We start from the raw sequence: 27500 nt of genomic DNA, 5'->3' as shown, positions 1-27500 counted from the left end.
TGTGCATTTTTGTACAATTTGCTGCTCTCTCTCTCTCTCTTCCTCTCTTTTTCTTTTTCTCTTCTTCTCTATCCACACTCACTTTCCATTCCCTGGCGCGCTTGCTGACTGGTGCCGTCACCACCCGTCGTCCATCCATGATAAACCATCGACCAAAACAACAACACAACAATATGGCGCTTCTGGACGCTTCTCGCTGTTGTCCCGCTTGCTCGATCGTTCGTTGCTCGCTTATTGTCCTGATGATGGTGATGGCGGCGAAAAAAAAAACCGATGCAATCCGAACGCGATGATACTTGATGAATGCCGGGCACAAACTGGAACGTCAACAAAACTTTTCGGAACAAAAACCCTTCGGAACAACAACTACACGGCCGGACCGCACCGCACCGCACCGCACCGCGCCATCGGACAGCGCCATCGTACGACGATTACAGTTCCTCGACGTCGCTCTAACGCCGACGAGAGCGCCAGCTGACACGCTCAACTGCCCAACGATCGTGCCGCGAAGGCTGACAGGAGCAGGAGCAGGATCAGGAGTGGCAAGGGCACCGACAGCAGCATCATTGAGCTAGTGAGCTAGCGCACGGTGGTCCCGAACGGCCGACGCCATGATGCAGCTGCAGCAGCAGCAGCAATGGAGGCAATCGAGCCACTTATCACCATCGTGTTCACCGGACGCGGAAGGTGATGACGTAAACCGGACGCCCGCTCGAGGGAACGTTCGATGCTCGAGAGCTGCAAGTCGTCCTCGCCGTGCCGCCGTGGTATGCAGATTGAAATTTGAATAATCCGCCCCGGGTCCCGGGTCGGATTTTGGTTCGACAAAATCGGAGGAGGGAGAGAGAAAAAATATTTGGAGGAAAATGGATTCGTAAACATGGCGAACCGGAGGGGGGATCGGTTACAATCGCATCGTAGCGTGACGGCGTATCCGGTTGGCCACCACCGGAGCCAACACTATCGATCCTGGAAGGGTCGTCGTTTCGTTCCCAAATTTAACATCATCCCCTCGAAGCCTTATCACGATGGAGGCGCCTGGTAAGCGGGCTGGTGTTGAACCAGATAGAAGCGGACCTGAAGGCATTGCTTCGGGCTATCGGGCCATATAATGCCCGTTCTCGGATCGGATCCGGAACAACAACAACAATAACAACAGGAGGAGAGAAGAAAAAAACCAACATCCGCTAAGATTATCATCACCTTGCTGCTGCTGCTGCTGCTACTATCGCTTCTCTCGGCTCCTTTGCTCTCGCTCTCTCTCTCTCTCTTTCTTTCGCTCCTACCCGTAATGTTGCCACCGTTAAGCGCGCCTCGCCTCGGCCCCCTCCGCTCACTGACCACCAGAGAAACTCATCGAAAACCATTCAATAGTGAGTCTGTGAAAAAACCCAATTTTCCCTTCTCTAGCCAGTGGTGGTTAGCGGTTTTGTTGTCTTTGTTGTCTTTGTTTCTCTTAATCTCTCTCTTTCTCTCTCTCTCTGTCTCTATCTATCTGTCTGTTTGCCTGTCTTCCTCTCCAGTCTCTACTCTTTCGCTATCCCTATTTGGTCTGTTTGTGTGTTTCCTTGTTAATCTCTTTCTCTTCTCCCTTTCCTGTCTCTCTCTTTCATTCTCTCTCTTTCATTCTCCCTCTCTCTCTGTCTCTGTCTCGTTTGTTGTGCCGTTCTGTGAATGTGGTATTTCCTTTTTATCTTTCTCGATGTTTGCACCTCCCACACCCCTTCTGCCTACCCCCCCGGTGGGCCGAATTCCTCGGGGGTAGCTCCGATAGCTAACTAAATTGGATTAGAATCGGCGGACAACATCGACCACACACGCTCTCTCTCTCTTTCTCTCTCTCTCTCTCTTTCTCTCTCTCTCTTTCTCTCTCTCTCGCTCGATCGCTCTTTCTTCTTTTACCATCCCCACCCCCTGGTTCGGTTCCTACTCCCACCCTCCCCAACCCCCTCCCACTATCCACGTGAAACGATTGGCCGTATCGTTTCGTTCGCATCTACAACCTTGCGGCCCTTCCCCCTCGTGCGGCTTTGTTAGCGTTTTGCTATTTAAGTTTGAAAACTTCCGGTCTAGTTTGAGCTGCCCTTATCCCTCCCACCTCTGTTCCTGCTATCTGCTATCGTGTTTGTACGTGTGTACGTGTGTGTGTGTATCTTGTTCTATTTGTATCTATTTGTGTGTTCGATTTCACGGCGCCCCGAAATGGAACCGAAATGGAAGCGAAACAAAGTTGGAACGGAACTAATCGAGCTCGTCCCCAGGACGATGATGGTCCTCCGGTCAGATAGTCCCCGTTTCCACCTCCCTCCCATGATGGTGCGATGGGTTTAAAGGTTTAAATCGAGATAATTGATTAAACTGTGTTTGGCTCATTCGCAAAATGGGTTCAAAATGAATCCAGCCTTCATCGACCACCGGGATCGGGATCTCTAAACGGGACACTAAACACTCGGTGACAGTATCGTTCCAGCAGATCAATTGATAGGGACACCATTAGCAGGGAGGCGAAACCAGAAAACACCTTCTCCTAAGCATCTCAAACATATTAATAACAGGCTCTCTTGGCTCTCGATGTTTCGATATCAAACCAATCTCGCACGCAGACGCAGAGCATTAGATTTCAGGCGCTTAAAACATACCACGGTAAAGCTCTCAGAGACAGTCATACATTGTCTACTCACTACACGGTATGGCAGGTGTAACGCGTTAAGCCGCATTGGTACGAGGCATGGGACGAGTATGCAACCGGCAAGATACGAAAAGAGAAGCGACTGCCGCCACCGGAATGCGGATGAAATTTAATCCTTTTCCCATCGTTCCACACACCGGTCGTGGGCTGATGCCACGTTGCCGTCCATTTTCCAATCCATTTCACTTTTACGCGCGCGCCAGCGCGCACCAACGATACGAGCACCGTCGCGTATATTCATATTTGAACGTGCACCACCTGCAGGCATTACGATAAGTGTGTTAGAATTCGAAACGCCATTACGTCTCGGTCCTTGTCCTCGTTCTCGTGTTCTCTGCTGCGTGTCTGCTTCAACGAATACGTTGAACGTGATGCGCCGGAGAAGCTGGGCTTTTGGCTTTTGGCTCGTCCGCCCTTAAACGGATTGATTACACCTACTCCGTCCGTCCAACTCCGAGAACCAAGAACCACGGGAACCCCGAGAACCGCGCGTTTGATGCAAATTGGATGAATCGTTTCGCTTTGTGTTATCGATACCGATCGATGCTCGCCAACGAACGACGCCTGCTGCTCGTTCGTGGTGGTATCCCCATTTCCGTGAAGAAACATTCAATATCTTTATCTCTGGCAGTGCTGCTGCTACTGGACGTGGACTGCAAGAAACATTTGAAACCACGAGGATGGACTCGCACTCAGCAAAGGGATCGATCTTCTTCCTCGCGTGCACCTGACTGCTGAGGGGCATCTGGCCGGGATCCGGAAACGGATCCGGATTACCGGTGTTTGTATCGATGGTTTGCCAGAAAAGCCCTTCCTTCCATCCTTTCCTTCGTCGAAGCGCACGAGCAAGCTTGAGGTTCAAGCTTCAGGCTTAAAGGACCGTTCGAGCTGTCGTGTCGACGCGAGTAATCAGTTTTCGCTCGCTCGCTCCTGGTCCAATCCGGCTTCCGGGATTGTGTGGCGTTACGTTAAACCCGTTCCACATTCCCTTGTCGCTATTGACACGGACATGCTTTCGGTTGCATGACGCTGTGTGTCCGTATAGGTGTGTTGGTGCATGACAAAATCACGATTCCGTTTGGCCTATCAACATTGACTTTTAAATTGAATGAACGTGAATGAGCCTCGTGTCCTCGATTCCTCGTATCCTCGTCCCTGGAAATAGGACACGAGGTTCTATGGGAAATGTAAACACATTGGACACATACACACAGACCTAAAGACTGGGAGCAATAACATGATGAGCATCTTGCACCCTGTGTGTGTGTGTGTGTGTGTGTGTGTGAGTGTGTGTGTGTGTGAGTGTGTGTGTGTGTTATCCTTCAAGGTACCGACCATGCCATGCTTCAAGGGACCATCTGGTCTTGCATGTCACTGAACGAGGGTGTCTGCGGGGGGATGATGTACTTTGTATCCAGTTCCAGGTGTTTCAACTACTCCTTCTTCTTCTTCTTTATCACCCTCGTCCAACCGTTACCGGCGATCGATCGATTGAGTATCGAAAGCGAGGGGTTACCTTGGGGTTAGTGAAAGAGAAAACAAACCCCCAACCCCCCGACTCCCCCGAAAAATATGAGCATCTCCATCCTTAATACCCCTTCGCCCTATTTTCATGTTAGTTCTGCATCATATCATGCAAGATGAATTCCGCAGTTCCTCCCCCCACAAACACCATCGCGACGCTGTGCGACGGTGAGTGAAGGAGTAAGAAGTTTCATTTCACGAAAAGCCACGCTCCGCCAGCTGGTTGGCTATGGTGGCTGGAACTCGGCAAATAGTCAACCACATCGACCTTAATCAACGAGCTCGCGTGTGTATTTTGCAATAACATCTCAGTTCTGGAAGCCACATACACTCACACACGGTCAGGCGTCCCTTACATTGGCCCTTAAATGTGTCCGATGTCGGTTCCTGTCGACAGATGTCGTACGTCTGCTGTACGTGGACTGTTGTGGAACCATCGGCATAAAGTGAGCTATTATTGATCTATTGACAAATTGCAGAATACCAAAAGGGAAAACATTTGCTTTAACCCTCTGCTCGTGCGCACCCAGGAATGAGCACAAACTATCGAACACCGTCCGTGAAGCTCAACGGACCGGATAACTGCTGCTGCTGCTGCTGCTACAGCAGCATCTATCTTTCAAGCATCTCAAACACCGAGCAACCAAGCATCTCAGCAGCCAAACCATCATCCTGTCCATGTTAATTTTAATGGGTCGATATTAATTCAATCCTGTTGCTGATGTCGCTTGTCGAACATCGAGATCTCCGAGGAAGGGGAATGTCCTTTCCGTCTCGTTCCTTCCTATTCCCCCTCGAAGCTCTTTGGAAAATTAATATTGTAGACCTCACCACACCAGCCTCCGCGGGCGGCTCTCATGAGCTAGTTCTCGGGAAGACATGGTGCATGGAGAATGTAGACACCCCTCCCCCGGGGGACAACCGAGCGGAAGTTGACATTCGATAGAACGCTGCCTGCAGGCAGCGACTGCACAAGTGAACTGCTCTAACAGCACCTCAGCAAAAGCAGAAGCTGTGCAGCATCTTGTCTGGCGTGGCGTGGTGTGTGTGTGTGCGTGTGTGCATCCCGGATCTCTGGACTGGAATGCTCGTTTGCCCCCCAAAAGACTCGGTGCCGAGTAGAGTGGTCCGATGCACATCATTAGAGTACGGTGTACCGGCAGTACCGGATGGGCAGGATAACGACGACGTGATTTGTTGTTGTTCGCCTCCTTCGGTTCTAACTTCTTGTGTGTGTGTATTTTGGGGTTTTGATACCGCGACCACGGGCGTCGGAGTTGGGCCCGGAGTTTGAGTTCCGGTCTAATGAGCGGCATCTCTGGCTTAGCTAGCTCGTTTACATGCAGATGCGCACCATTGCTTGCATGCTGTTGCAACCGAGAGAATAACCGCGCGGCAGATAAGCAAACGATGTAACAATGGAGCTGATGGAGCTCCACATAATTTTCCTCGCTGTTTGTGTACTTCTGTGTGTGTGTGTGTTCAGTTTGAAAACATTTCGAAATCAAGCTAGTTTGTCGGCTTTTCAAAGGTTACTGAGTGAAAGGTCATGAATGACGCATTCAATCCCTCCGCCCTATAAAACACACACACACACACACTAATCTCTGCTGGTGTAGAGCAGGCGTTGATCCCAGCCCAGCAACCAATTGGCAATTAGGTTTTGGTGTTTTGTAATGGATGCTCTACATTGCCCATTACTACACTACCAGCAGCAGCATGTAAAACTCGATCCAGGAGGGCATCTCTTCCAGAAGGGAACGATCTTGTGTTCAACCCCGCTAATGTCAAATCCAATTGCCCCTTGGCTGGTGCCGCTTCCGGAGCGCTTCTTTCCCTCGGAGTCTGAGAGCGGTTTTGAATTGGCTAATTAATTAGCTAAACTCACAAGTGTAACGATAAACGCTACAACGCTCTAGAGCCCTTGGTCTCCCTTGGTGGAACAAGAGGAGGAGGATGGAAGGACGGGAAGACGGTAAAGGGAGCGATCTTCTTTCTAGCACTTCGCTCTTCTCCTATTCTATACAGCAAGCGACCATAACACACCGTCAAGCCAGGACCGACGACGAACGGCGGTCGTGTTGTGATGCTGAAGCCCACGCTGAATGAAATTCACACCGCACACACTAACACACACACACACACACACACACGTGCGCTCGTACTTGACCGTACGGTGGAATGAAAACGAGGCGAGGCGCACCCCCCGGAGGCAGCATAAAATTTAATGAAGATAAATATTTTCAACCACTTTCACCAGAAGATCCGCGTCGTCGGTTCTCGGTCCAAGGGTGAACGTGAGTTCTCCGTTGCGAAGCACGTGCCACCGCTTGGCCGTTGCCGGTACCCGTAAAGGGATAAGCTTTTTTTGGGGAGGGGGGCGCAAAAACTTTTCCCTCAACTCTCGAGCCGGCGCGGCGAGGAGCGCGGATGAGATCATAAAAATCCCATCGTCGTACATAAATCTCTCAACCGAACCAGGGGGGAACACGCGCTGGAAGGGGTAGGCCGGGTTGGTCCTCGCTTCGAAAGTGACGTTCAAGGTTCGAGCAAAAAGAAAAGCAAGAAAAATACGGTTTCGGTCCGGTCGTCATTGGAGTCCATATCGGAGAGCGCCCCCTTCTGATATGGATACGCTTCTTCTTCTTCGCTTCTTCTGCTTCTTCAGCCAACCAGCAGATGGGTGTTGAGTTCCTTTCCCTTTTTTTTCGGTTGAATTTTCCACCCAAAAAGGGTTTCAGTTGTAGGGGATGAGGGGAGGAAAAGATAAAAAAAACTTTTCTAGCACTGGCTTCCTCCAACTGGCCACAAGACTTTGGAAGGGACTGTGGAGGCGTGTTGGCCTCTCTCGCCATCAAATTACGCGCCTGTCCACGGTGGGCGTTGGTAGGCCGGCTTCTCCATCCCGCGCGCCCATTATTAATTATTATCGATGGCCCCGTTTTATAATGGTGCTAATGCGTGATCACTTTAGCAACCGGCGCCGCCCTGTGTGGTGCTTGAGTGCTTCTAACGACGTTTAGCGTTCGATTATGGCCGGCTGTTAACAGGATTCCGGTCAGGGCCGGCTGGAGGGGTTGAGGGGTTGCGAGATGCGGAATCGATTCGCTATCCCACCCTCGGGACGGACTTCTTGAAGGCTCGAGGACGGAAGTAGAGAACCCTCGATCAAACCGTTGACCGTCAAAGTTGCATGTCAATAAAGGACTCTCCTTCCTCTCCTTTCTTTCTTTGTATGTATGTACGATATGATGTTGTAATTGTGTGTGTCCGTTTTTTGAGTGTTCAGTGTCTGACCGATGACGTCATTCGTTCGCAACCCCCTAACAAAACGTACCCCATTCAAGAAGGGGAGGGTTAGAAAAATAATTCGATTTATGTCGGTGAATGTCGGCTCACGTTTAGAGGCGTTTAAAATGGCGGATCAATCGTTATGGCTTGTAAATGTTAATGTATCTTCACCCCTCCCCAAAAAACGTTCGTTCGAATCGTTTGCTCGAATGCTCGATGTCATGTCATGTCTGGTAACCCCGTCCCCGCCATAGTCATAGCCGTCAGCCGATCCTCCATTCCCCCTTAGCCTTAGTGGGTCCCGCCTGCCTCCGCATATTCTCTCACAGCTCACCTCACTCCGTCACGCTATTCACAAACACTCAGACTACTCGGATGGTTACACCCAAAAAGCACATACACACTGTCACCATTAGTAACACATCACAATATCTAGTAATCCACACGATCACAAATATCCGTTTTGTCTGTGCCTGCTGTGTTGTTGTGCCCCAAACGTTGTGTGTGTGTGCGTGTTGTGACGTATTGCTGTTCAACTTCGATGTTTTTTTCCTGCGTGTTTCGCGTGGTACATGCCTTGCGCCTTAGCTACCGGGATCGAATCGTCGAAACCCTTTTTGCGATCTCCTATCGGTGTGTGTATGTGATTGAATGATCCCTTAGGATCGCAAAATGGGTTCCGTTTGATCCACGGTTACTCAAGCTATGGTTATGATCATTTGACTAAAATTCGTTCTCTCTCTCTCTCTCCCTCTCTCTCTGCTCTCTTCTCCCCATACAACTCTTTATCTCTCTCTTTCATTCCATCTCCTACAAATTCCCCCTTTCTATGCCCCATTGATTATGCCTTGCAGTTATCATGATGGACGAGGAGGACGACGAAGAGGAGGACATCGAGGAGGAGGACATCGAGGAGGAGGAGCTGGACATTGGCGGTGATATCGATCCGGACTCGCCACCGTGGGACGAGTACGGTGAGCTGGACGTCGAGGATCAGGACGATACGACGGAAAATACGGCCCTGCTGCGAGCTTGCGCCGCCAAGACGGAAATCATCGTCACGCCCATCAGCCCGGTAAGACACCTCATCCAATCCCCCTTTCTCAGTTCCATTCCGTCACATTCGCAGCCGAAAATTTGATTATCATGCGACCCAGAAGCGAAGGGCGGATATGCCACGTCTAATGCGGATCCAATTCCGCATGTTTCCAACGATTTATGAACGTGCCGAAGCACTCAGCAGCTTGGTGTTTTAGGTGTTTAAACATCGTTTAAGAAGCCGGGAGAGATCCATTTGGAAACTCAATTTGGAGTCAATTCGTATTTAAATGTTCTGAGAACCAACCGGCAACATGTTTATCACACCATTCGAAAGCCAAGCTGTTCTTCGTGGAACTGACGTGGAACGAAACGGTTGCTTAATTCCGCACCAGCAGCTGAGAAGCATTATTTCTCACTTAATTCCTCTCTCTCACTTTCCTCATTTCTCGTCTCGTCCCACCGTTAGGTAAGTTCCGCCTTCGAGCTGAACCGCATGGACAGCGAGGAGTACCGACGGTCGAAGCAACAGCAACAGCAACAGCAGCACCACCACCATCACCAGCAACATGCAGCCGCCAACAACAATGAGGGTGAGCACCAGCAACAGATGCTGACGACGACGACGGCGGTGTCAGCGGCGAGTGCAACGGTCGCTACCATGGATTCGCTGAAACCGGAGATGAGCTCCTCGTCGCGGAACAATGGCTCCGAAGATACATGAGACCGGCTGAAATCGTCCGCATCCGCAGTGGTCAGTCAGTGGTACGGTGGCCAAGCTCCCAAGGAAGTCATCTTCTGCTTTTCGCTACTCCTGCTGTTACAACTACTACAACCGCTGCTGCTGCTGCTGCTGCTGCTACTACTCCTCATGTTGTCCACCTGTATCCATCCTCGAACTTCCTCGCCACTCGCATCAGTAACCGGTGGCGGCCTCGGCGTCGGCGACATTATCCTCTTCTTCCTACAACCACGAACCACGAACCGCGAAACGCAACGCAACACACTTCTACGCGACCTGATTTCTCGTTTGCCTCTGCGTGCTGTCCCTGAGCAGTGCGATAATATCATTATACTGAACCATTGTTAGACTACTGTTATCGTTGTAGTTCATCGAACCGCACTCACCCGCCATCCTGACGACGAAAACCCTTCTTGTTGATATCCTTCTTGTTGATCAACCGACAGAGAAACGCTCTCGCTTCTCTGCTTCGGCCTTGGCTCTGTCCAGCATGTATCTGATCTAGGGAGATCTAGGTGAGAAGCATCCATTCTCGCTAAGCTCCGTACCGTAGCTCCGTAGCGCTTCTTGTTGTAGGTTTAGCAGTAGGGAGGAGAAATCTATCGAATCGAAATACAAATCTCGGAAAATCGGTAGCACGGCTACCGTGCAGACGCTCTCTCTAAGAACCTTCTTGACCGAAGGTACTATAATGAGGAACTCAGTAGGCATAAAAAGGAAACCTGTTCACCTGTTCCACTTCGAAAGGTCGGTAGAACCATTCAAAGTTGCACCCAGAAAGACATACTCTTCGATGAACGACGAACGCCATGTGATCACGACCATGTGTAACCATACCAACTGACCAACGGCATCATCCCGCCATCTCAGACATTCATGAAATTGTGTCGCAAAACTTTCACTATCCGGTTTCTATTCCGTTGCTCGAGCGATACGCGATGCCCTTAATACTCATAACTCCCTGCTCGTTTGCTTCATAGAAGAGTGCAGGATAGGAATCTCGCGATTCGCGCTGACAAAATGGAAGCGTACCTTTATCGATAGTACATTTCCCCTCACCTCTCCCTCCCTCCCTCCCTCCCTCCCGAATAGCTCTAGGTTCTGCGTTTGCTATCCAGCGTGACAGTTTGTTAGGTAGCCTCATAGAAAAGATCGTAGCCGCCTCGTAGTGGTAAACGCAAATGAAAAGCCTCGTCTAGCGACCTAGCAAATAGTATGACACCGATATTAGACTCATTAGATCCCATAATAAACCCAGTGCGCCCGCGCGCGAACCAGAAGCCGCGTCGGAGGACGTACACAACAATTGGCCAAAAGTATAGGATTTCATAGCGGTTAAGGTAGTGTGGCCGACCAGCTGAACCAAACCAGGAAACATCCAGCAAACGGATATGGTTATCGTTAAGAGAAAGAGAGAGAGAGAGAGAGAGAGCGAAGGCACGCGAGCGAACATGCAGCGAAGGTGCAGCACGGGATTGATATTAACACAAAAAATGTCAATTATTAATATAAGCGAGCTGATACTTGAGATACTCTGGCGGATACTACTACTACTACTACTATTACAATAAGAACGCTTCGCTCATGCACTCCAACTGGTAAGGCGGCTACATATTGTCGTAGGGAACACACTCTGTCCAGGGCGGAACACTTTCGGTTTCTAGACTACTAAAGAAATACTATCCCTTATGACTCTGCGACAAAGTAGTAAAGAGCAAAACATTGCAAACATGACAAAAGAGAGCAAAACAAAATATAAATTTAAACGGAAAAGCAGAGCAAAACGGTGAACAAAATCGAGGAACGAAACGATAAATGAAATACTAGCTCCCTGCTATCCGCGCGCAACAAAAGGCAAACATGTAAAGACAATAATGAACGAATAGCGACAGAATGGAGCGTGGAACAGAGATGTCCAACAGATGCTACCAAGAGAGAGCGAAATGAAAGGCAACGGAAATAAAAACCCAGAAACCCAGAGCGCCGCTAACGTTCGTGTAGTTTGGCAAAACAAAACAAAGGCTAGCACAAATATATTCAATTCGATTCGAAAAACGAAAGCATACTAGAGAAAGATAGAAGAGAAACGAGAAAAACGAAGAAGAGAGAAGTAAGGGAAAATAAAACTCAACTAACGTAAAGTGTAGCTAAAGTTGTAATTAAACCACGATCAGTTAAGACGAGTGTAAGCAGGAGTAGAGAACAAAAGAAAACGCCATCAAAATACACTAGTGATATCGAGCGGGAGGTTTTGAGAAGGTCAGAGAATATGCCTTCACGCACGTTGACCAGAAGGAGCCGGAGCAGCTAGGTAATACGAACGATAAGAAAGCAAACGCGAACTCTGGCTGCAGAGTCGAACAGTAAATTGAGCTACTGTAGCTAAGTGTAGTTACTTTTAGACAGTAAGAACGTGTTGACAGGAGGTTTCCATTGAATTTCATTATCTCCATGACGACGAGCCCCGTCCTCGTATGACGATTTGTGTTTGTATCGCGTCCGTTCGATCGTTCGTTCGTTTGTTCGTTCGTTTGTTTTCTTTCTTCCTTTTCTATGTTAGAGCGTTTACTTGTTACGAATGTTTTTCACTTTATTTTTTACAGAAATAAATCCGCAATGTTTTAATTTTTCCCTTCCCGGGTTTGTTTGGTTTTCTCTTTAGTTGGATAAGTTTCCTGTTAACTGCTGATGCATTTCCACTAAAATAAATCTATTGCTTTACAACCCACAACGTGTACATATAACGAGGATTAAAATCTCACAACACAGAGACGGAAAAAAACGTTGTAAATGTCAGTGAACCAAAACGGAAATAGAGTTTTAACGAAGAAACATTTCAGCACGCGGCTGTACAGGGCGGATGGGGGTGGTCCAGTCCTCCACCTGCGGGGGCTACTGAAAACCCCTCACGCCCGAATGCAGCGGTAGTTCGGTGCCGGTGATCAAAACAATGGACACACCATGCAGACACAGACACACACCGCATGACCACACGGTCGGCCATCGGTTAATGTAAACGTAGGAGCAGAAGAAATAGATATTGCCCGAGAATACGACGGCATCAGCATAGCCCCCAGTCTAGTGTGTAAGATGAGTGTAGCGATTGTCTCGTAAACCTAACCACTACTCTAGCATTAAGGCAGTACGACGACGATGATGGAACCTCGGTTTAGGTGAAACACATGTTTCCACTAGTCTCTTCATTTCCATTGCCTTCCCTACTAGTAGTACACACGGGTTGATCGTGTGGCTGAGTGTCAGTGTGCGCCGCATCGCATCGTTATGTTCGCGTGATGTTTCGTTTTCTCGTGAATTTGAATGGAGCTTAGAGAGCTGTAAGCAGTTGTAGTATAATTAGTGCTTGTTGGCAACACTTTTTTGTATCCCGGCCCAGAGTGTAGAGACGGACCAGCGGCAGAGGGGGCAAATGAACAACAAATCGAACAGAACTAATGCCGTCCTAGCCGATGCGTTTCACGAACAGCCTTTAACACCGCTTAGTTACGAAGTTTCTCCATTTATTAAACAATGAATATTCCTTGCGCTAGTTTCGCAGAATTGTTTGCTTTCCTGTTTTCTTGTTTGGCGTGCGTTGCGCTTCCGGAGGATACTTTTTATAATTCGAAGAAAGGCTTTGGTGGGATTAGAAGCGCACCATATCCTTCCCCCCCCCCCCCCCCCCCCTATCCATTTGTTCGCGATGTTTTGGACATGCTCTCGCAAGCACCCATCTTTCATCTTTCTTCGTCCTGATAGAGAAAATTTCCAACACGTTACGTTTACCGTTTGTTTCGTTTAACGACGATTTGAATATAAATGATAACTTTACATAAAAATAAAGGGATCACAGAAAATGGTACAAGAGCTTTACATAAACTTAATCGTAAGGGACAAAATAGAAGGTAATGAGAGGTGTGGGGGGGTTGGAAAGCAGCATTTAGAGACCACCATCCCACACGCATATGCAAACACATCCAGAATCCAGAATTGGTGAAAATGGTGAAAATGAGGGCGGGAGTAAAAGAGACATCCTACTTGAGCGAGAGAAAGAGGGAGTCCTTCCAATCGGATTGTCTGCTTCTCGTTCAAAGCGACTGCAGAGAGTTTCTGCATAGTCAAAAAAGGCCCCTACGTTACGGGCGAAGCTACATTAACTTTTGTTCAATATTTAACAAATGAAACTGAACGCCAGAGACACAGACCAGAAGGGAGAAAGTTGTAGCATATAAGTGAACAAAAAAAAACCAAATCCGAGTAGTCCGCTAACGCATCTCAGTTTGAATGCAGTGCTAGCGCTTCACGAAATGTTTAATGAGCTCGCTACCGTTCGCACCGACCTAGACCTAGCATAGCATCTAGCAGCAGCTCAGCCGTTCAGAAAGTTCCTCCCTCGTTAGGTACTCAGTACGCATGTATGGTTCCATATCCTTTATTTGTTCGCAAGGTTGATTGTTAGCAGTAGTGGAGAGTAGCCGTAACAGCCGCATGCTTCGAAGCCCGGCTGCATCCGGTTGGCATGGTGGCATACAGAACTCCCGTAATATGTAGCAAGCTACGCGGAATGGCACTGTTTCCATTTGATCGCAACATGTAAATATGAAACCGAGAAAACTTTATGAGGAAATTGCATCTGAGTTGTTACTTGCTTCCATTAGTCAGGCGTTTTAGGTGAACCTAGGCTAATTACCAGCGATGACTATATTCCTGTTTGAAATGCAAATTGAAAAAGCTAAAATGTAGAATCGTTTGGAGAGCACACTAGATTAATGAAAAGGAAACCTAAACCTTTCACGTTATTTTACCTCCAGTAGCTAAAAGGAAATACCATGGCAACAGCAAACGGTATGGCAACGAGCACTCTGGTAAATCGTATTCGGCGTGCGATCGATCGAAACGTTGCTTGCAGATGTGCGTTCCAACTATATATATACACACAGAGACATGACACATTTAAACGTCTAGCAAATTTAAACGCCAGAAGGTAATTAGTAATAATGAAATGGAGGGGCCGCACGGTCATTGTAAATCGAACCAAATGTAAAACACAACCTAAGCTTAATGAGCCAGCGCGTACGTGCGGAGGGGGTCTTGTTTTTGCCATTACTTTCGTCATTATGAAAATGTGATACAATATTACGAAGCTAGGCGTTTCCGGTGTGCGATCCGTGTATCCGGTCCTGTAAGATAAAACCACGATAGTGCCGATACGCCCGGACGGACGCAGCGGCCACGCCGATGAAAGATGAATGTAAAACTCTAGCCTCCCCATCCACGCCCCCCCCCCCCCTTACCACTCTTCTCCTCTTCTCCCTCCATCCAGTAACAGACAAAGAGAGGACGAAGAGTTCCGGTTTGGTGGATTTGGCGGATCCATAGCATATAAACGATGCATTTAGTCTGTATGGCCTGTAAAATCGTTCTGTCTGTAGTGTAGCCACATTGAGAGGATATTTAGAGAATAACGGCACGAGTCTGAGAGAGAGAGAGAGAGAGAGAGAGAGAGAGAGAGAGAGAGAGAGAGAGAGAGAGAGAGAGAGAAGTGTATCCTAATAACCTTAATCGAGCGAGAACGGAAGTGGATGCTCCGGCCCAAAGCATTTATCAAACTTTATTATTAATAAACAAAAGTATCGTAGTGGACAAATAATACGTGCGAATGCAGCGGCGGCAACGAGTCGTGAAATTGTGTCCTTCTTTGATGACCACCGATCGGTGAGAGTGGATATGCCGATTGGATCGAAGACAAGCTACATCGTTTTCTTTCAGCAGAACCATCGACCCATGGCTAAAATGATGAAATACTCACTCCGATATCTGCTACAGTATTGAACTTTACCGCCATTGTTTGGTAATCTCTTGTTCGGAGTAGTACCACTTAATAAATGAATAATAGATAGCTCTCGATAGAACACAGGTTTGGGAATGAAAAAGGAAACCATTGAGTATGTTTTCAGCCTTCGAGCAACGTACAGTGTTAGACAAGAAGAGATTTGTTCCTGAGATACTCACGATGCCAAGCGGTTGGATACTTATATGGATTCTTTTCGGTAGGTCTTGGTCCCAGCATTCTCGTGTGGCCACTGTTGAGTTACATAGTTCCATTTATTTTTCTAGCATACTCCTGGGATCGTCACTCTTATTGCTGTGGAAATCTTACATGCATGCCAGTGAAAGGATTTCCCCGCCCGGCAATCGAGTTCGACTTGCTAATGCTGCAAATTGATCGTCTATCCATGCTGTACCCTGACGGTGAGATCACACGGATGTTGAACAGGATTACACAGAGTGTCCTTTACAAGATATACTACGGCAAGATATTGCGCATACCGGCGGACAGCCAGTTGAAAGCGATTGAGATGAAATCGGCCCCGCAACTGCGAACAATCAAGGTTTTGGGTAGAAACAATGCCCTGGAATCGTTGAATGTTAACAAGTGTGCGATACGGAGGCTACCGAACTCTCTAAAATACCTGCAACAGCTGCAGACGTTAGCAATAGATAGAGGATTGGTTGACATCCTCAGTCTGGAGGCTTTGCATGGAATTAGAAATCTTACCGATATCAAGTTGCCACGCAATAAACTACATCGCCTCGAGGTGAGCAAAGATCCAACGATGGTTTTACCGATCGAGAGATTATATTTGCCTTACAACCTGCTGGAGTTCGTCGATATGCAGTTCTTTACACCGTTCAAGAGGCTTCGTGATCTCGATCTGTCTTCCAATCGACTCAAGCAAATCATTGTAAACAGGCCTGTTGCGTTACCTCTGCTTTTCAGATTCCTTTTGCCACAAAATCTGTTGATGCAACTGAACTGTTCCAACTGGATCATGCCGAAGCTTGGTGCGTTAAGTCTGAGCATGAATAATTTGAAACAGCTACCTTTCGGGGTTGGGCAATTTACGGAACTGGAAACCCTATTTCTCAATAATAACCAGCTAACAATTCTCGACTTACAACATCTGGAGCGCCTTCACAAACTGACAAACCTGCAGATCATTGGAAATCGACTGCACACTATTCTTCCATCGCCAACATTGCAGAACCATGGTTGTCGGCGCGTTTCGCTGCCCGCTATGCAGGAAATATCTTTTTCTCATAATTTTCTCACGAACATAGATTTCAACCTCTGGCACATGCCTGTACTCAAAGAGATGTCTCTTGAGAATAATCGGCTGCAACGCTTACGCAATTTTTACAAAAAGTTTCCAAAGCTGAAGGTCATTTATATCAGGAATAACTCCATACGCTGTTCAGACATAGTAAGCATGGAGAAATACCTTGAAAGCAAAATGGTTCAGATCGAGGTAAAAACTGACAAAAGAGCATGTTCGACCAGTTCATCGTTTCCGCATCCTACTACAGCGGGAGTAATATGCTGCAATGACTGAGATGATGGACCAAACATGTGCAACCTACACAGTGATAAAACTGTTCAATTGGCAAAACAGATCGCGTAACATCTCTAACTATTTGTTTCAATAAAGTCACCGTATCACTGCTGTTCCAAACAATGGCGTAGCGTATTTATTCTCTTTCCCTCCAGTTTAAAACCCAAACCTGTTCAGTTTTCCTAACTTAATTCCAAATTTAATTCAATGAAGCTCTTCGAATGAATTCCAAAAGCAAATTTCATTCAAAGCTAACTCCTGCTTAAGATGTACCCTCAAAGATTGACCTTGATTTCATTAATGACCTTGACCTTAATGCTCTTTTGATAGTGTCTGTAGGGCCGTGCTTTAACCTGACTTTGCGAACAATGCACTTCACCAAAGAGTATCTTTTTCATGGCTTAAATGGGATATCAAAAACGTTTGCAATTTCTTTTCGGTAAAAGAAAGATTTACCACTTCAGCGATGTTGTCGTGTTCACCATTCGTATGAGTTCATTCATCCGGTTTCTATAACCAGCGTCCGCGTTCATCTCTTCCGAGTCAGCTTTCGTCATTCTGAAGCAGCAGCTCGATCGCCACGGTCAGCTCGATCTGTTCCGTCCGGTGTTTGGTGAATGTAGGAACGTAGAAAAACTGCATTGATGCACTGTGGTGTGTTTTAGGCAGATCGTGTAGTTAATAAAGTTAGTAAAATTACTTTGACTTTGGTGTAACAGAAAGCAGCTCAAATAAAGGTAAGCACACCAGTGAAGAGCGCACTTTTCTTCAGCAAAAAGCACGCTCCAACGCAGCGCACAGCGTCGTGGGTTGTAACGGTACTTTCTTCGTTCCATCGTCGCCGCCGTACCATTACCTGAGACAACACACGCTCGCGCACAGGCACGCAGCAGCAGCAGCAGCTACGGATGCGAAGCGAAAAGAGAGAAAGAAAAGAAAGAAAGACTTGTGCGAAGCATAAAGCGACGAAGTCAAGGCAAGTGTTGCTGCTGCTGCTGTGGAGAGTTGAGCGCATCCGCAGACGTCGATCATACGGCTCGCTCGGGTAGAACAGTTGTGTACTTCGCCGTGGCTGGAATGTTCCAGGTTCATGATCGTGAAGCCAATGTACCGTTCCACTTCGGCGATCGTTTCCAGTGCGTCCAGTGCGGGCTCTTCGCTACTCCGGACGATTATTTTCAAAGTGATTTGAATCCCGTCTTGTAGCAGTACGGCTCGTGCACTAGAATCCCATTCCTGTCCATTCCGCGCTGGGAGTGCTAACCATTCCCAGTTGACACACTTGCTGGCACACAGTGAAAGTTGTGAATCAGACCAGCGGCCAGACCGCTTAGTGGATGATTCGTGCTGGATAGTGAAACGCGTGTGCCCATTTCCATTTCTACCCACGGCGTGGTGCCCCAAGAATGTGAGTTGCGATCGATTTGCAAATTCGATTTTTAAACCGAAAGTTCGTGTCTTCACCGGGCGTTGTTATCACTCAGGGGATTTCAACTGACCGAACTCGCATAAATGGCGTAGAATTGCACGATTCAACGTCTCAAACGTGTCCCCGGTATCGAGAGTAAAGAAATGATAAAACGTAAAGTACGCCTCTAGGCCATGTTTACGCACATGCATTATGTGCAAACATTGGCCCCATAATGAGCATGACGTGGTGTGTACACCGTGTGTTCCGTTTCTTATTTTTTTCTACTTGTTTTACGCTCGCCAACACGCGCTGCTTAACCAGCGGACAGTCAGACACAACGTGTGCGTGGAGTTCAGTTGGTAGAAAGTTTCCTTTAGCCGCAACCAGGAGAGGCACGATTGAAGACGATCTTAATGGTGGATCCAGTGGTCCGATAACTGTCTAGATCGACCACTTCCCTGATTCTGATGCATAACATTCGATTCTTCATCTCTCTTGATTCACTTTTCAGCAAAAAATGGGCGAAAAACTGTCACCTTCGCTGGCCAGCGATGGATCGAGCGTTATCGTTACGCCCTCGGCCAAAGAAAAGGTCCGTCAGCGGCGCAACAGCAAAGAGGAAAAGGTCTCCACCAAAAAGGCACACCATCCGGTCTGGCAACCGGGTGAAGAACGGCCGGCGCAAAAGTCCCTTCTCGTCGCGTATCTGCTGTGGCTTTTCGGTGGTGTGTTCGGAGTGCATCACTTCTATCTACGCCAGGATCGTCGTGCGTTCCTGTGGTGGAGTACGCTCGGATACTTTGGCATCGGTTGGATAGCGGAGATCCTACAGATACCGGCCATGGTACGGGATGCGAACGATGATCCACGGTTCGTGAAGGAATTTAATCAGCTGCTGCGCACAAACCGAAAACCACCGTTCTCGACTGGACGCTTTCTGTTGGCCATCATGATCGGGTACTGGTGGGGCCAGATGATCATGATTGCGATCCCACAGACCGTGTTCTTTGGCCTCGATTGGGGCTTTCTGCACTGGGCCATTCCGTTCGGTGTTGCGCTAGGTAAGGATGACGTCCCACGATCGCGATCGCACATCTTTTAATACGCCTTATTCTGATTCTTGGTGTCTTTGGTAGGTGTGTGGACGGTTGGTAATACGGGCCGCGAAAAGGGTGTCCTCTGGCACTGTCTGGTAGTGTCGTACGGTTCCTATCTGTCGCGCTATTTCCTAATGGACGAGGCGTACTGGTTCACGACGATGGCATTCTGCTGTGCGTTCGCTTTCGATCACTTCTCGAAGGAATGGAATCTCGAGGTACCGAAGCGAAAGCGGATGGCCAGGTAAGCCGCCAGGACGTGACGCGATTCTCGAACCGCAGTATTAACTCTTCCGCTTTACCTGTTTCTGATGCTAGACGGCTGGTAACGCTGACGGCCGCTGCCGTCATCTACCTCTCGCTGTGGGGTTGCTTCGTGTACTTCAACGGTACGATCACCGACAGCGAAGGGGATGAGGTACCGGTACACGAGGCGCTCTACAACTTCCTCAAATCCCCCTGGTGGACGGACCTCAAGCAGACGCTCTACGATACGCTGCAGTTCGCCAAACATCACGGCTGGTCGGAGGTTTGGAAACAAATCATCGACTCAATGGACGCCGACGGTGAACAGAACGCGTACAAAGTGCTGGGCCTCAGTGCGACCGCATCCCAGAACGAAATCAACACACTGTGCCGCAGTCTGGCCAAGGAGACGCACCCGGATAAGGTGAAGGACGAGAGTAAGCGGCGCGCAGCCGAGGAACGCTTCATGGAGATCCAACAAGCGTGCGAAGTGCTGAGCAAGACGCGCCGAAAGCGTCGCACGCGGAACAAGAAATCGGACGAGCTGTAACCAATCGGCGGCATCTTGTTTGCCTTCTTCCTCTCCTCTTTTTCTTGGAGCACCCGATCCCGGTTCCCAATGAAAGTGTAAATAGATTCATATTTAGATGCGCGAAGAACACAATAAAGAACAATCGACAACCCGTCATTTGCCTTTCAAAAGCGTTATCTTGCGAGTAGATTGTGGTCCGTGATTCACCTTCTCATGTCTATCCGGGAGCTAGCTGGTAGGCGAATGGCCGGTCAGTTGCTAGTGAGACATCGTTTCGGTCGAACATGAAGCTGTACTTGAACGCTGTGTGGTGTGGATTGCTGTTGCTGCCATTCTGCTGTTGCGTGGTCAGCGCTGCACCACGTGATGATCCCTCGGAACTGTTTCCCCTTTCGCTGATCCACGTTAACGACATCCATGCGCACTGGGAGGAGATCGACGTGGCGAGTGTGACTTGCTCGACGGAGCAACAGCAGCAGTCCGACGTTTGCCTTGGAGGGTATGCCCGAACGGTGACGATCGTGAAGCGCCTGCGGCAGGAGCGTCCGAATCCCGTGTACCTCAACATTGGCGACAACTTCCAGGGAACGCTCTGGTACAATCTGCACCGTTGGAATGCCACCGCCTACTTCCTGAACCTTCTACCGGCCGATGCTGTGGTAAGTCAGCTAATCCGACCGTTGGTCTCCATGGTGACTAACCGTTGTCTTTCCCCTTGAAGACCGTCGGTAATCATGAGTTCGATGATGGGATTGCCGGTGTCGTACCGTTCCTGGAGGCACTCCAATCACCGGTACTGCTGGTAAACGTGGACAACTCAAAAGAACCAACGTTCAACAAGTTCCAACGCTCGATGGTACTGGAGCGCGAGGGACGGCGGATCGGTTTGATCGGTGTGCTGTTGCGTGCCACCGAAAACATGGCCGATACCGGTGCGCTGGTGCTGCAGGATGAGGTAGAAACGGTACGCACCGAAGCGGACCGCCTGGCGGCGCAAGGCGTTGACATTGTGATCGTACTTTCGCACTGTGGTCTCGATCTGGATCACATTCTGGCGGCAAATGCTGGTCCGAATGTGGACATTATCGTTGGTGGACATTCGCACAGCTTCCTGTACACCGGGGACAATCCGTCGATCCCGATGACACCGGCAGCCGAATATCCGGCCGTAGTAACGCAGGACGATGGCCATCGGCTGCTGATCGTGCAGGCCTCCGCGTACACCAAGCTCGTCGGGGACATTGTGCTGTACTTTGACGACCACGGTATTATCCAGCGCTGGGAGGGAAATCCGATTTATCTGGAGAACGAGATTGTCCCCGATGCGGATATTCTGGCGGCCATTGCACCGTGGAAAGCGTCGGTCGATGAGATCGGTGAGCGTGTGATCGGATCGACGGCAGTCGAACTGGCCAAACCACCGTGTAACTTTGGGGAGTGCGTACTTGGTAATGTGATTGCGGATTCGATGGTCGCAGCGTTCGAACCCCTGGCACCGGCTGGACAGTGGACGTACGCTTCGATAGCGGCCGTTGCCGTTGGTCGTATTCGCCAGACGTTGGCCCCGGGAGGTAAGCCGAGGAGGGATGAGTTTAATTGTTCGGGAACCGGTTCTCAGTCTCATCTTCTCTCCTTTTCAGACATTACCTTCAAGCATCTGATCGAGATGATGCCGTTCGAGAATGAGCTCGTCTGTCTCGATTTGCGCGGTGATCAGCTGATCGGTTTGCTGGAGCACGGTGCCGAGCTGAGCTGGGATGAGGATCGCTTTAACGCGAAAAATCTGATGCACGTTTCCGGGCTGCGTGTCGTCTACAACGTCACGAATCCCATCGGTTACCGGGTCCTTTCGGTGGAGGCCCTTTGTCACGAGTGCGCCGAACCACGGTACGCACCGGTCGATCCGTTTGCCGTGTATCGTGTCATTACCGTGTCCTACCTGGCGGATGGTGGCGATGGGTTCGAGATCTTCCCACGGTACGGCCAAAACCGGGTCGTTGCACCGATCGGTGATGCGGAGGCGTTCGAACGTTACGTACATTCGCGATCGCCCGTTGCGCCCCAGCTGGAGGCCCGCATGCAGATTGTTACGTGAGAGGCGTCGTTGAACTCGCCGCAAATAAAGCCAGAGCGTGCCAAATCCAATCAACGATCGAACGTTTTATGTCATGACTCTGTCCGGTCTGCTGGGGCTTATCGTTTCACCGTCGCTGGAAGACGAATCGGTCGTCTTTATCGCGAACCGACAACCGACATCCCCACCAATTGTGTTTTATTGAAGGAAGTGTCCTACCTGTCCCTCTGTGTCTTATCTGTTCCTAATACCACTCCGGGAGCCGCCCCTCTTGTCTTATCTGCCCTGTCTATTAGATTCCACCTTCCAAAGACACTCGGCACGTCTAATAACCTCTCAAGTCATCTTACATGCTCACAGCATGATCACGAATGAGACGACCACGAGGTGTATCTCCTGCGTGGTCGCTGGTAAGGTTCGGCCGCGAGTTCGCAAAACGAGCGAGCAAACCACACCGACGCAAAACAGCGGGTGGCAGCTCGCTCGCTCGCTAAAACAACACAATTCTATCTCCCGCTGATCAGCCATCAGACGCTGAGATACAAACGCCATTGTCCAAGGCGTGGAGGAAGCTCTGTAGTAAATGCATGAAGGTAGGTAGGTGCCGGTCAGGGTCATCGACGGTCTCGCTACTCGGCCACCGTTCAGTCGAGTGGTTACCGTTGCCCGATGAGCACACCTAGTCGTCCACGGAGGATGGCCAAAATTTCGCTCATTTCGTTGTTGCTATTTACTGCGTCACTGGTTACTACGATTGGCAGCGCGCAGGAATTGTTTCCGCTTTCGATCGTGCACATCAACGATTTTCATGCCCGTTTCGAGGAAGTGAACGCGGCCAGCGTCACGTGCGATACGGCGGCCAGTGGTGAGCAGTGTGTCGGTGGGTACGCCCGGACGGTGACGGTGGTAAAGCGGTTACTAGCGGAGCGTCCGAACGCGATCTACCTCAATGCTGGCGATAACTTCCAGGGAACACTCTGGTATAACATCCACCGTTGGAATGCTACGACCGAGTTTCTCAACATGTTGCCGGCGGATGCGATGGTGAGGACATCACTCTTGAGGTTCCAAGCGGAGGTTAGGACACCCTTTCACTCTCTTCCTCCTCTTTTCCCCGTGCTAGACCATCGGTAATCACGAGTTTGATAATGGTGTCGAAGGGGTGGTTCCGTTTCTGGAAAATATCGCCTCACCGGTGCTGCTGGTGAATGTGGACAACAGCGGTGAGCCGGAGTTTGCTCGGTTCACCAAAAGTTTGGTGTTGGAGCGTGGTGGCCGGCGGATTGGGCTGATCGGTGTCATCCTTAGTACGACGGATACGATCGCCAATACGGGCGAGTTGGTGTTCCAGGATGAGGTGGAAACGGTGCGTGCCGAAGCGGAACAGCTGACGGCGCAGGGTGTGGACATTATCGTCGTCATCTCGCACTGCGGACTGGATGTGGATCGTGTCATCGCGGCCAATGTGGGCCCGCTGGTGGACATCATTGTGGGGGGACACTCACACAGCTTCCTCTATACCGGGGATCATCCGACGATTCCAATGACCCCGGTAGCCGAGTATCCGACGGTGATTGAGCAGCAACCCGGTGGCCATCGGGTACTGATCGTACAGGCCTCAGCGTACACCAAGCTTGTCGGGGACATTGTGCTGTACTTCAATGGACAAGGAATCATCCAACGCTGGGAGGGTAATCCGGTGTATCTGGCAAACGAGATCGAACCGGATGCGGAGATTGCGGCCGCACTGTTACCATGGAAGGTTGCGGTTGATGAAATCGGTAACCGTCGGATCGGTGCGACCGGTGTCGAGCTGCAGAAGGCCACTTGCGGTTACGGGGAGTGCAATCTTGGCAGCCTTATCGCGGATTCGATGGTGGCGGCCTTTGTACCACGTGCTGAACCGGGACAGTGGACGTACGCAGCCGTTGCTGTGCTCGCTGTCGGTGGTATACGAGTTGGATTGTTCCGTGGTGGTAAGTAAACATTTCGTGGGGAGACATCAAGACACGTTGCTAATTCGCATTTCTGGTCCGCAGATTTGGCCTTCAAGAACCTGATCGAGGTACTTCCGTTCGAGAATGGGCTCGTGTGCTTCGAGATGCGTGGCGATCATCTTATCGAGCTGCTGGAGTACAGCGTGGAAAAGTCCTGGGATGATGATCGCTTCAATGGAGCTAATATGTTGCAGGTTTCCGGACTGCACGTTGTCTACAACGTGACCAATCCGATCGGTGATCGTGTGGTATCGTTGGACGTGCTGTGCCATGAGTGTGCGATACCGCGGTACGAACCGGTGCACCCGTTCCGGAAGTATCGTGTCATTACTAACTCCTTCCTGGCCGGTGGTGGCGATGGGTTTACGATGTTCGAACGATACGGTCAGAAGCGAGTGCTAGGACCGGTTGATATCGATGCGTTCGAAACGTACGTGCGTGACCGATCGCCGGTTCTCCAGGGTGTTGATGGAAGAATTACGGTTCTGACGTAGTGGCACCGGGCAGCGCTACGATGTAGTGTAGTATCTGTGGACCTGGTCCGCGCTTCATCTCATTCTAAATGCCATGATCAACCAGTTGTAATTCCGTACCAGCGAAAAAAACGCTAGACAAATGCTAGCTATTTGACAAACTAATAAATCTTACTCTAAGTCAAACGTAATCTATCTTAAGACATCATTCTTCTGCTCGATAAGCGAACTACCTGAAACAATGCACTGATCTTCCGCATTATCATTCAAACTATTGATTGTTTCACTATCATTTTGCTTGTACTTCGCACTTCGATAGTCATTTCAAGGATGTTACCAAAGGGCGCATCGTCTACGAAACAGGCTACATGAATGAGATTGGAAGCTGAACCTTACATCCTCGAACTGGGGAGGCACAGCTATCTACCATCGAACCAAGTGCCTGGCTGACGTACACAGATTGTTGGGCGTGTAAACGATTTACTGGCGATACATCAACAGCGATCGTAATGGAATGATTTATTAGCGGCCCGTGACTCGTGACCGCCACGCGTAAGGTAATTGATAATCAGATGATATCAGATTGTGCGCCGAATTAATGCCCTTTCCCTTGCAATAAGTTAACGAAGAAGTATCGGCATCTACTATCGCTTTTTTAACAATTGACCCCAGCAGCGACGGGCTATAGGACAGTCGCTAGACGATATTATTGATAACCGTGTCTACATACTACAACTGATAAGACGGAATAAACAATCTTCACCGCGTTGTTGATGTTTAGCGCATAGCGAAGTTGCTTATCCGTAGTAAGGTATGATGTGGAACGAGGCATGGATTGAACCACTTAAGATGTTTCCCCCGGGCTCTTGGATTCCAACAAGAAACGCAAGAATCTTTCCTGAGAGTTTCTTATCGATCCATAGTCAATTCATAGTGGCCGTTGGAACCACTTTGCTTTCATTCGTTTAAATATGATGCGATGCGCACTTCAGATGTTAATTCATGACGCCCAGAAGCTGGATAAGAAGTTCTTCCCCACTTGACTTCCGACAGCAAATAAATCCATGTCAAGAGGATCAAACTAGATTAGACATGATGGGCTTCCTGAGGAACTGCACAATTGAAGAGTATAAATATTCAACGGATTGCAAGAGGCAACTTATTAAGCATCGACGCCCGTCCAATCGGAAACATCATGAAGCGCTTCACTATCCTAAGTGCGATCTTTTGCATCGCCGTTGGTAAGTCACTGTGGATTGTACTATTGGTAGGTATTACAAGTCGATTCCATTCGCCACAGCACAACCGTTTGGGGTCCAGATGCTGGATAACCGCGTTGTCGGAGGTTCGTATGCAGATCCGGGTGCAGCACCGTACCAGGTCTCATTGCAAACGCCCTTTGGACATTCTTGTGGTGGTGCCATCATTGCTGAAACTTGGATCCTCACAGCAGCGCACTGTGTACAGAACAGCGCTACGAAGTTCCTGAAGGTCCTCGTCGGTACCAACAAGCTTAACGCAGGGGGACAGTTGTTCCGGGTGAAAGAGATATTCATTCATAGCCGCTATAACAAGCCCACGTTCCACAATGACATCGCATTGGTGAAACTGGAATCCGAACTGAAGTATGGTGAGCTGGTGAAACCGATCAAGTACAGTGAGCAGGTTGTACCGGAGAACGCTACGCTCACACTGACCGGTTGGGGTCGCCTGTCGACCAATGGACCAATTCCTAGCAACCTGCAGACGATTGAGCTGAACTACATCAACAACGAGGAGTGCAAACGTTTACACAACAATTCCGATGAGGTCGATATTGGTCACATCTGTACGCTGACGAAGACTGGCGAAGGGGCATGTAGTGTAAGTAAATTGGTAATGGACCTGGTGCGCTGTACTTCATCAATGTCCTCTTCTTTGTAGGGTGATTCCGGTGGTCCGCTCGTGTACGATGGTAAGCTGGTGGGCATCGTTAACTTCGGTGTACCGTGTGCCAAGGGTTATCCCGATGCCTATGCTCGCGTATCATACTACCATGACTGGATTCGGACGACAATTGCCAACAATTCTTAGGTATATTTTGATTTATTTCCTTCACGTACATGCTGCGCCGTGCTTAGTGAGCAATGCTATACAATAAACGTTAATCCCGACAATTGGAACACCCAACTGGTTGAATTCTATCACTATTACTATTGTTTTCCTATGCTGGAACTAAATGCTAACCAAAAAAATCCAATTAAATAGCTCACTCATATTCTAACCCAATAGTAACTAGGCAGCCTAGAAGATGTTTCTACAGATTGGGCAGGTTGATTTGTTGCTCGTGCTAAACCACCGGTACAGACAGGGACCATGGAATTTCTTCTTGCACGTTTTGCATGATAACTTCGGCAGCTGGCAGGTATCCTGGTGGATGACGCTATAGCAAACGTAACACTCCTCGACACCTTCGAACTTGCGATCCAAGTTGCGCTTCCATAGTGACAATCCATCCCAAATGGAACCATTCTGTAGATAAAGAATGAGTTGAACAGTTACGACACGGAATCAGAAACAAACGGACGAAATCATCGTACCTGGTGCGTCAGAAAGATGGACAGCTGCATGACAACCTGTCGGGACTGTAGACGACCTCCGATTTGCTTGCCTCCTTCAACCGTCACCGCACCCAGGGGAAAGTTGCTTGGCAGCGTAATTTGTAGCTCTAGCTTAGCCTCATCGATCGCATAAACCGCCATCACCTGCCGCAGAGCCGAATGCACCTTGATCTGCATATTGTCCTGTCGATCTTTGCGCTCGACCAGTGCAGAGAATTCCTCCTGACACAGCAGTCCCGATACGCAGTTCGAGGTAACTTTGCTAACGATCGTCGAATGGCGGTGATGCAGTCCATTAAACCATCGGCGCACAATGACCGGCAGGTGGCGGAGCGTTTGCGTGTACAGGTGGCAGGCGTAGCGTTCGAGCTTAGTGCTCGGATCTAGGAGAAACA

The 27500-nt window shown here is 49.2% G+C and overlaps 6 protein-coding genes across 30 annotated transcripts in view; 5 read left to right on the top strand and 1 right to left on the bottom strand.

The window, feature by feature from the left end:
* Nucleotides 1-12959, top strand: part of LOC125954412 (potassium voltage-gated channel subfamily KQT member 1-like) — a 163047-nt gene extending 150088 nt beyond the window's left edge. For 21 of the 22 annotated variants that reach the window (XM_049684692.1, XM_049684693.1, XM_049684691.1 and 18 more), the window contains 2 exons: nt 8359-8579; nt 9012-12959. In XM_049684692.1, the coding sequence (XP_049540649.1) occupies nt 8359-8579; nt 9012-9266 (476 nt within the window). In that variant the 3' untranslated portion in view covers nt 9267-12959. Of the gene's footprint in view, nt 1-415; nt 1297-8358; nt 8580-9011 lie in introns of those variants that run through there. The other variant, XM_049684703.1, reaches the window with a different exon arrangement.
* Nucleotides 12960-17280: 4321 nt separating this feature from the next.
* On the top strand, nt 17281-20131 carry LOC125954467 (dnaJ homolog subfamily C member 22). Of its 4 annotated transcripts, none has more exons than XM_049684836.1 (4): nt 17281-17412; nt 18598-19147; nt 19223-19427; nt 19502-20131. In XM_049684836.1, exons 2-4 carry the CDS (start codon nt 18604-18606, stop codon nt 19977-19979), a joined length of 1227 nt encoding a protein of 408 aa, XP_049540793.1. In that variant the 5' UTR covers nt 17281-17412; nt 18598-18603; the 3' UTR covers nt 19980-20131. The 4 variants fall into 4 exon arrangements, with proteins under 4 accessions (XP_049540793.1, XP_049540794.1, XP_049540792.1 ...); XM_049684837.1 differs by lacking the exon at nt 17281-17412 and adding an exon at nt 17587-18083; XM_049684835.1 differs by lacking the exon at nt 17281-17412 and adding an exon at nt 18383-18502.
* Nucleotides 20132-20245: 114 nt separating this feature from the next.
* LOC125954540 (apyrase-like) lies at nt 20246-22067 on the top strand. The gene is made up of 3 exons (XM_049684934.1): nt 20246-20620; nt 20683-21532; nt 21602-22067. The coding sequence occupies exons 1-3, from the start codon at nt 20246-20248 to the stop codon at nt 22054-22056; spliced, it is 1680 nt and encodes a 559-aa protein (XP_049540891.1). The 3' UTR covers nt 22057-22067.
* A 637-nt stretch (nt 22068-22704) lies between these two features.
* On the top strand, nt 22705-24681 carry LOC125954442 (apyrase-like). The gene is made up of 3 exons (XM_049684796.1): nt 22705-23079; nt 23159-24011; nt 24075-24681. The coding sequence occupies exons 1-3, from the start codon at nt 22705-22707 to the stop codon at nt 24524-24526; spliced, it is 1680 nt and encodes a 559-aa protein (XP_049540753.1). The 3' UTR covers nt 24527-24681.
* A 1019-nt stretch (nt 24682-25700) lies between these two features.
* LOC125954508 (chymotrypsin-1-like) lies at nt 25701-26610 on the top strand. The gene is made up of 3 exons (XM_049684891.1): nt 25701-25746; nt 25806-26368; nt 26429-26610. Exons 1-3 carry the CDS (start codon nt 25701-25703, stop codon nt 26576-26578), a joined length of 759 nt encoding a protein of 252 aa, XP_049540848.1. The 3' UTR covers nt 26579-26610.
* The window catches only part of LOC125954407 (E3 ubiquitin-protein ligase listerin), an 8405-nt gene continuing 7474 nt past the window's right edge, over nt 26570-27500 (bottom strand). The window contains exons 12-13 of the mRNA XM_049684682.1: nt 27085-27488; nt 26570-27016 (exon numbers count right to left, since the gene is read on the bottom strand). Of these exons, the coding sequence (XP_049540639.1) occupies nt 26789-27016; nt 27085-27488 (632 nt within the window). The 3' untranslated portion in view covers nt 26570-26788. The remainder of the gene's footprint in view (nt 27017-27084; nt 27489-27500) is intronic.

Source organism: Anopheles darlingi, chromosome 3 (genome assembly GCF_943734745.1).
Source record: "Anopheles darlingi chromosome 3, idAnoDarlMG_H_01, whole genome shotgun sequence".
Classification (NCBI taxonomy): domain Eukaryota; kingdom Metazoa; phylum Arthropoda; class Insecta; order Diptera; family Culicidae; genus Anopheles; species Anopheles darlingi.
Note: the sequence above shows the minus strand (reverse complement) of the source record. Positions and strands in the feature narration are given on the sequence as shown.

Bases quoted from the DNA above. Each gene is read 5' to 3' on its own strand.
- LOC125954508 (XM_049684891.1), top strand. From the start codon at position 25,701: ATGAAGCGCTTCACTATCCTAAGTGCGATCTTTTGCATCGCCGTTG. The intron at 25,747-25,805 runs GTAAGTCACTGT...CATTCGCCACAG, and splicing joins GATCTTTTGCATCGCCGTTG to CACAACCGTTTGGGGTCCAG. The intron at 26,369-26,428 runs GTAAGTAAATTG...TCTTCTTTGTAG, and splicing joins CTGGCGAAGGGGCATGTAGT to GGTGATTCCGGTGGTCCGCT.
- LOC125954540 (XM_049684934.1), top strand. From the start codon at position 20,246: ATGAAGCTGTACTTGAACGCTGTGTGGTGTGGATTGCTGTTGCTGCCA. The intron at 20,621-20,682 runs GTAAGTCAGCTA...TTCCCCTTGAAG, and splicing joins TTCTACCGGCCGATGCTGTG to ACCGTCGGTAATCATGAGTT. The intron at 21,533-21,601 runs GTAAGCCGAGGA...TCTCCTTTTCAG, and splicing joins CCAGACGTTGGCCCCGGGAG to ACATTACCTTCAAGCATCTG.
- LOC125954442 (XM_049684796.1), top strand. From the start codon at position 22,705: ATGAGCACACCTAGTCGTCCACGGAGGATGGCCAAAATTTCGCTCATT. The intron at 23,080-23,158 runs GTGAGGACATCA...TCCCCGTGCTAG, and splicing joins TGTTGCCGGCGGATGCGATG to ACCATCGGTAATCACGAGTT. The intron at 24,012-24,074 runs GTAAGTAAACAT...TCTGGTCCGCAG, and splicing joins AGTTGGATTGTTCCGTGGTG to ATTTGGCCTTCAAGAACCTG.
- LOC125954467 (XM_049684834.1), top strand. The intron at 19,148-19,222 runs GTAAGGATGACG...TGTCTTTGGTAG, and splicing joins TCCGTTCGGTGTTGCGCTAG to GTGTGTGGACGGTTGGTAAT. The intron at 19,428-19,501 runs GTAAGCCGCCAG...TTCTGATGCTAG, and splicing joins AAGCGAAAGCGGATGGCCAG to ACGGCTGGTAACGCTGACGG.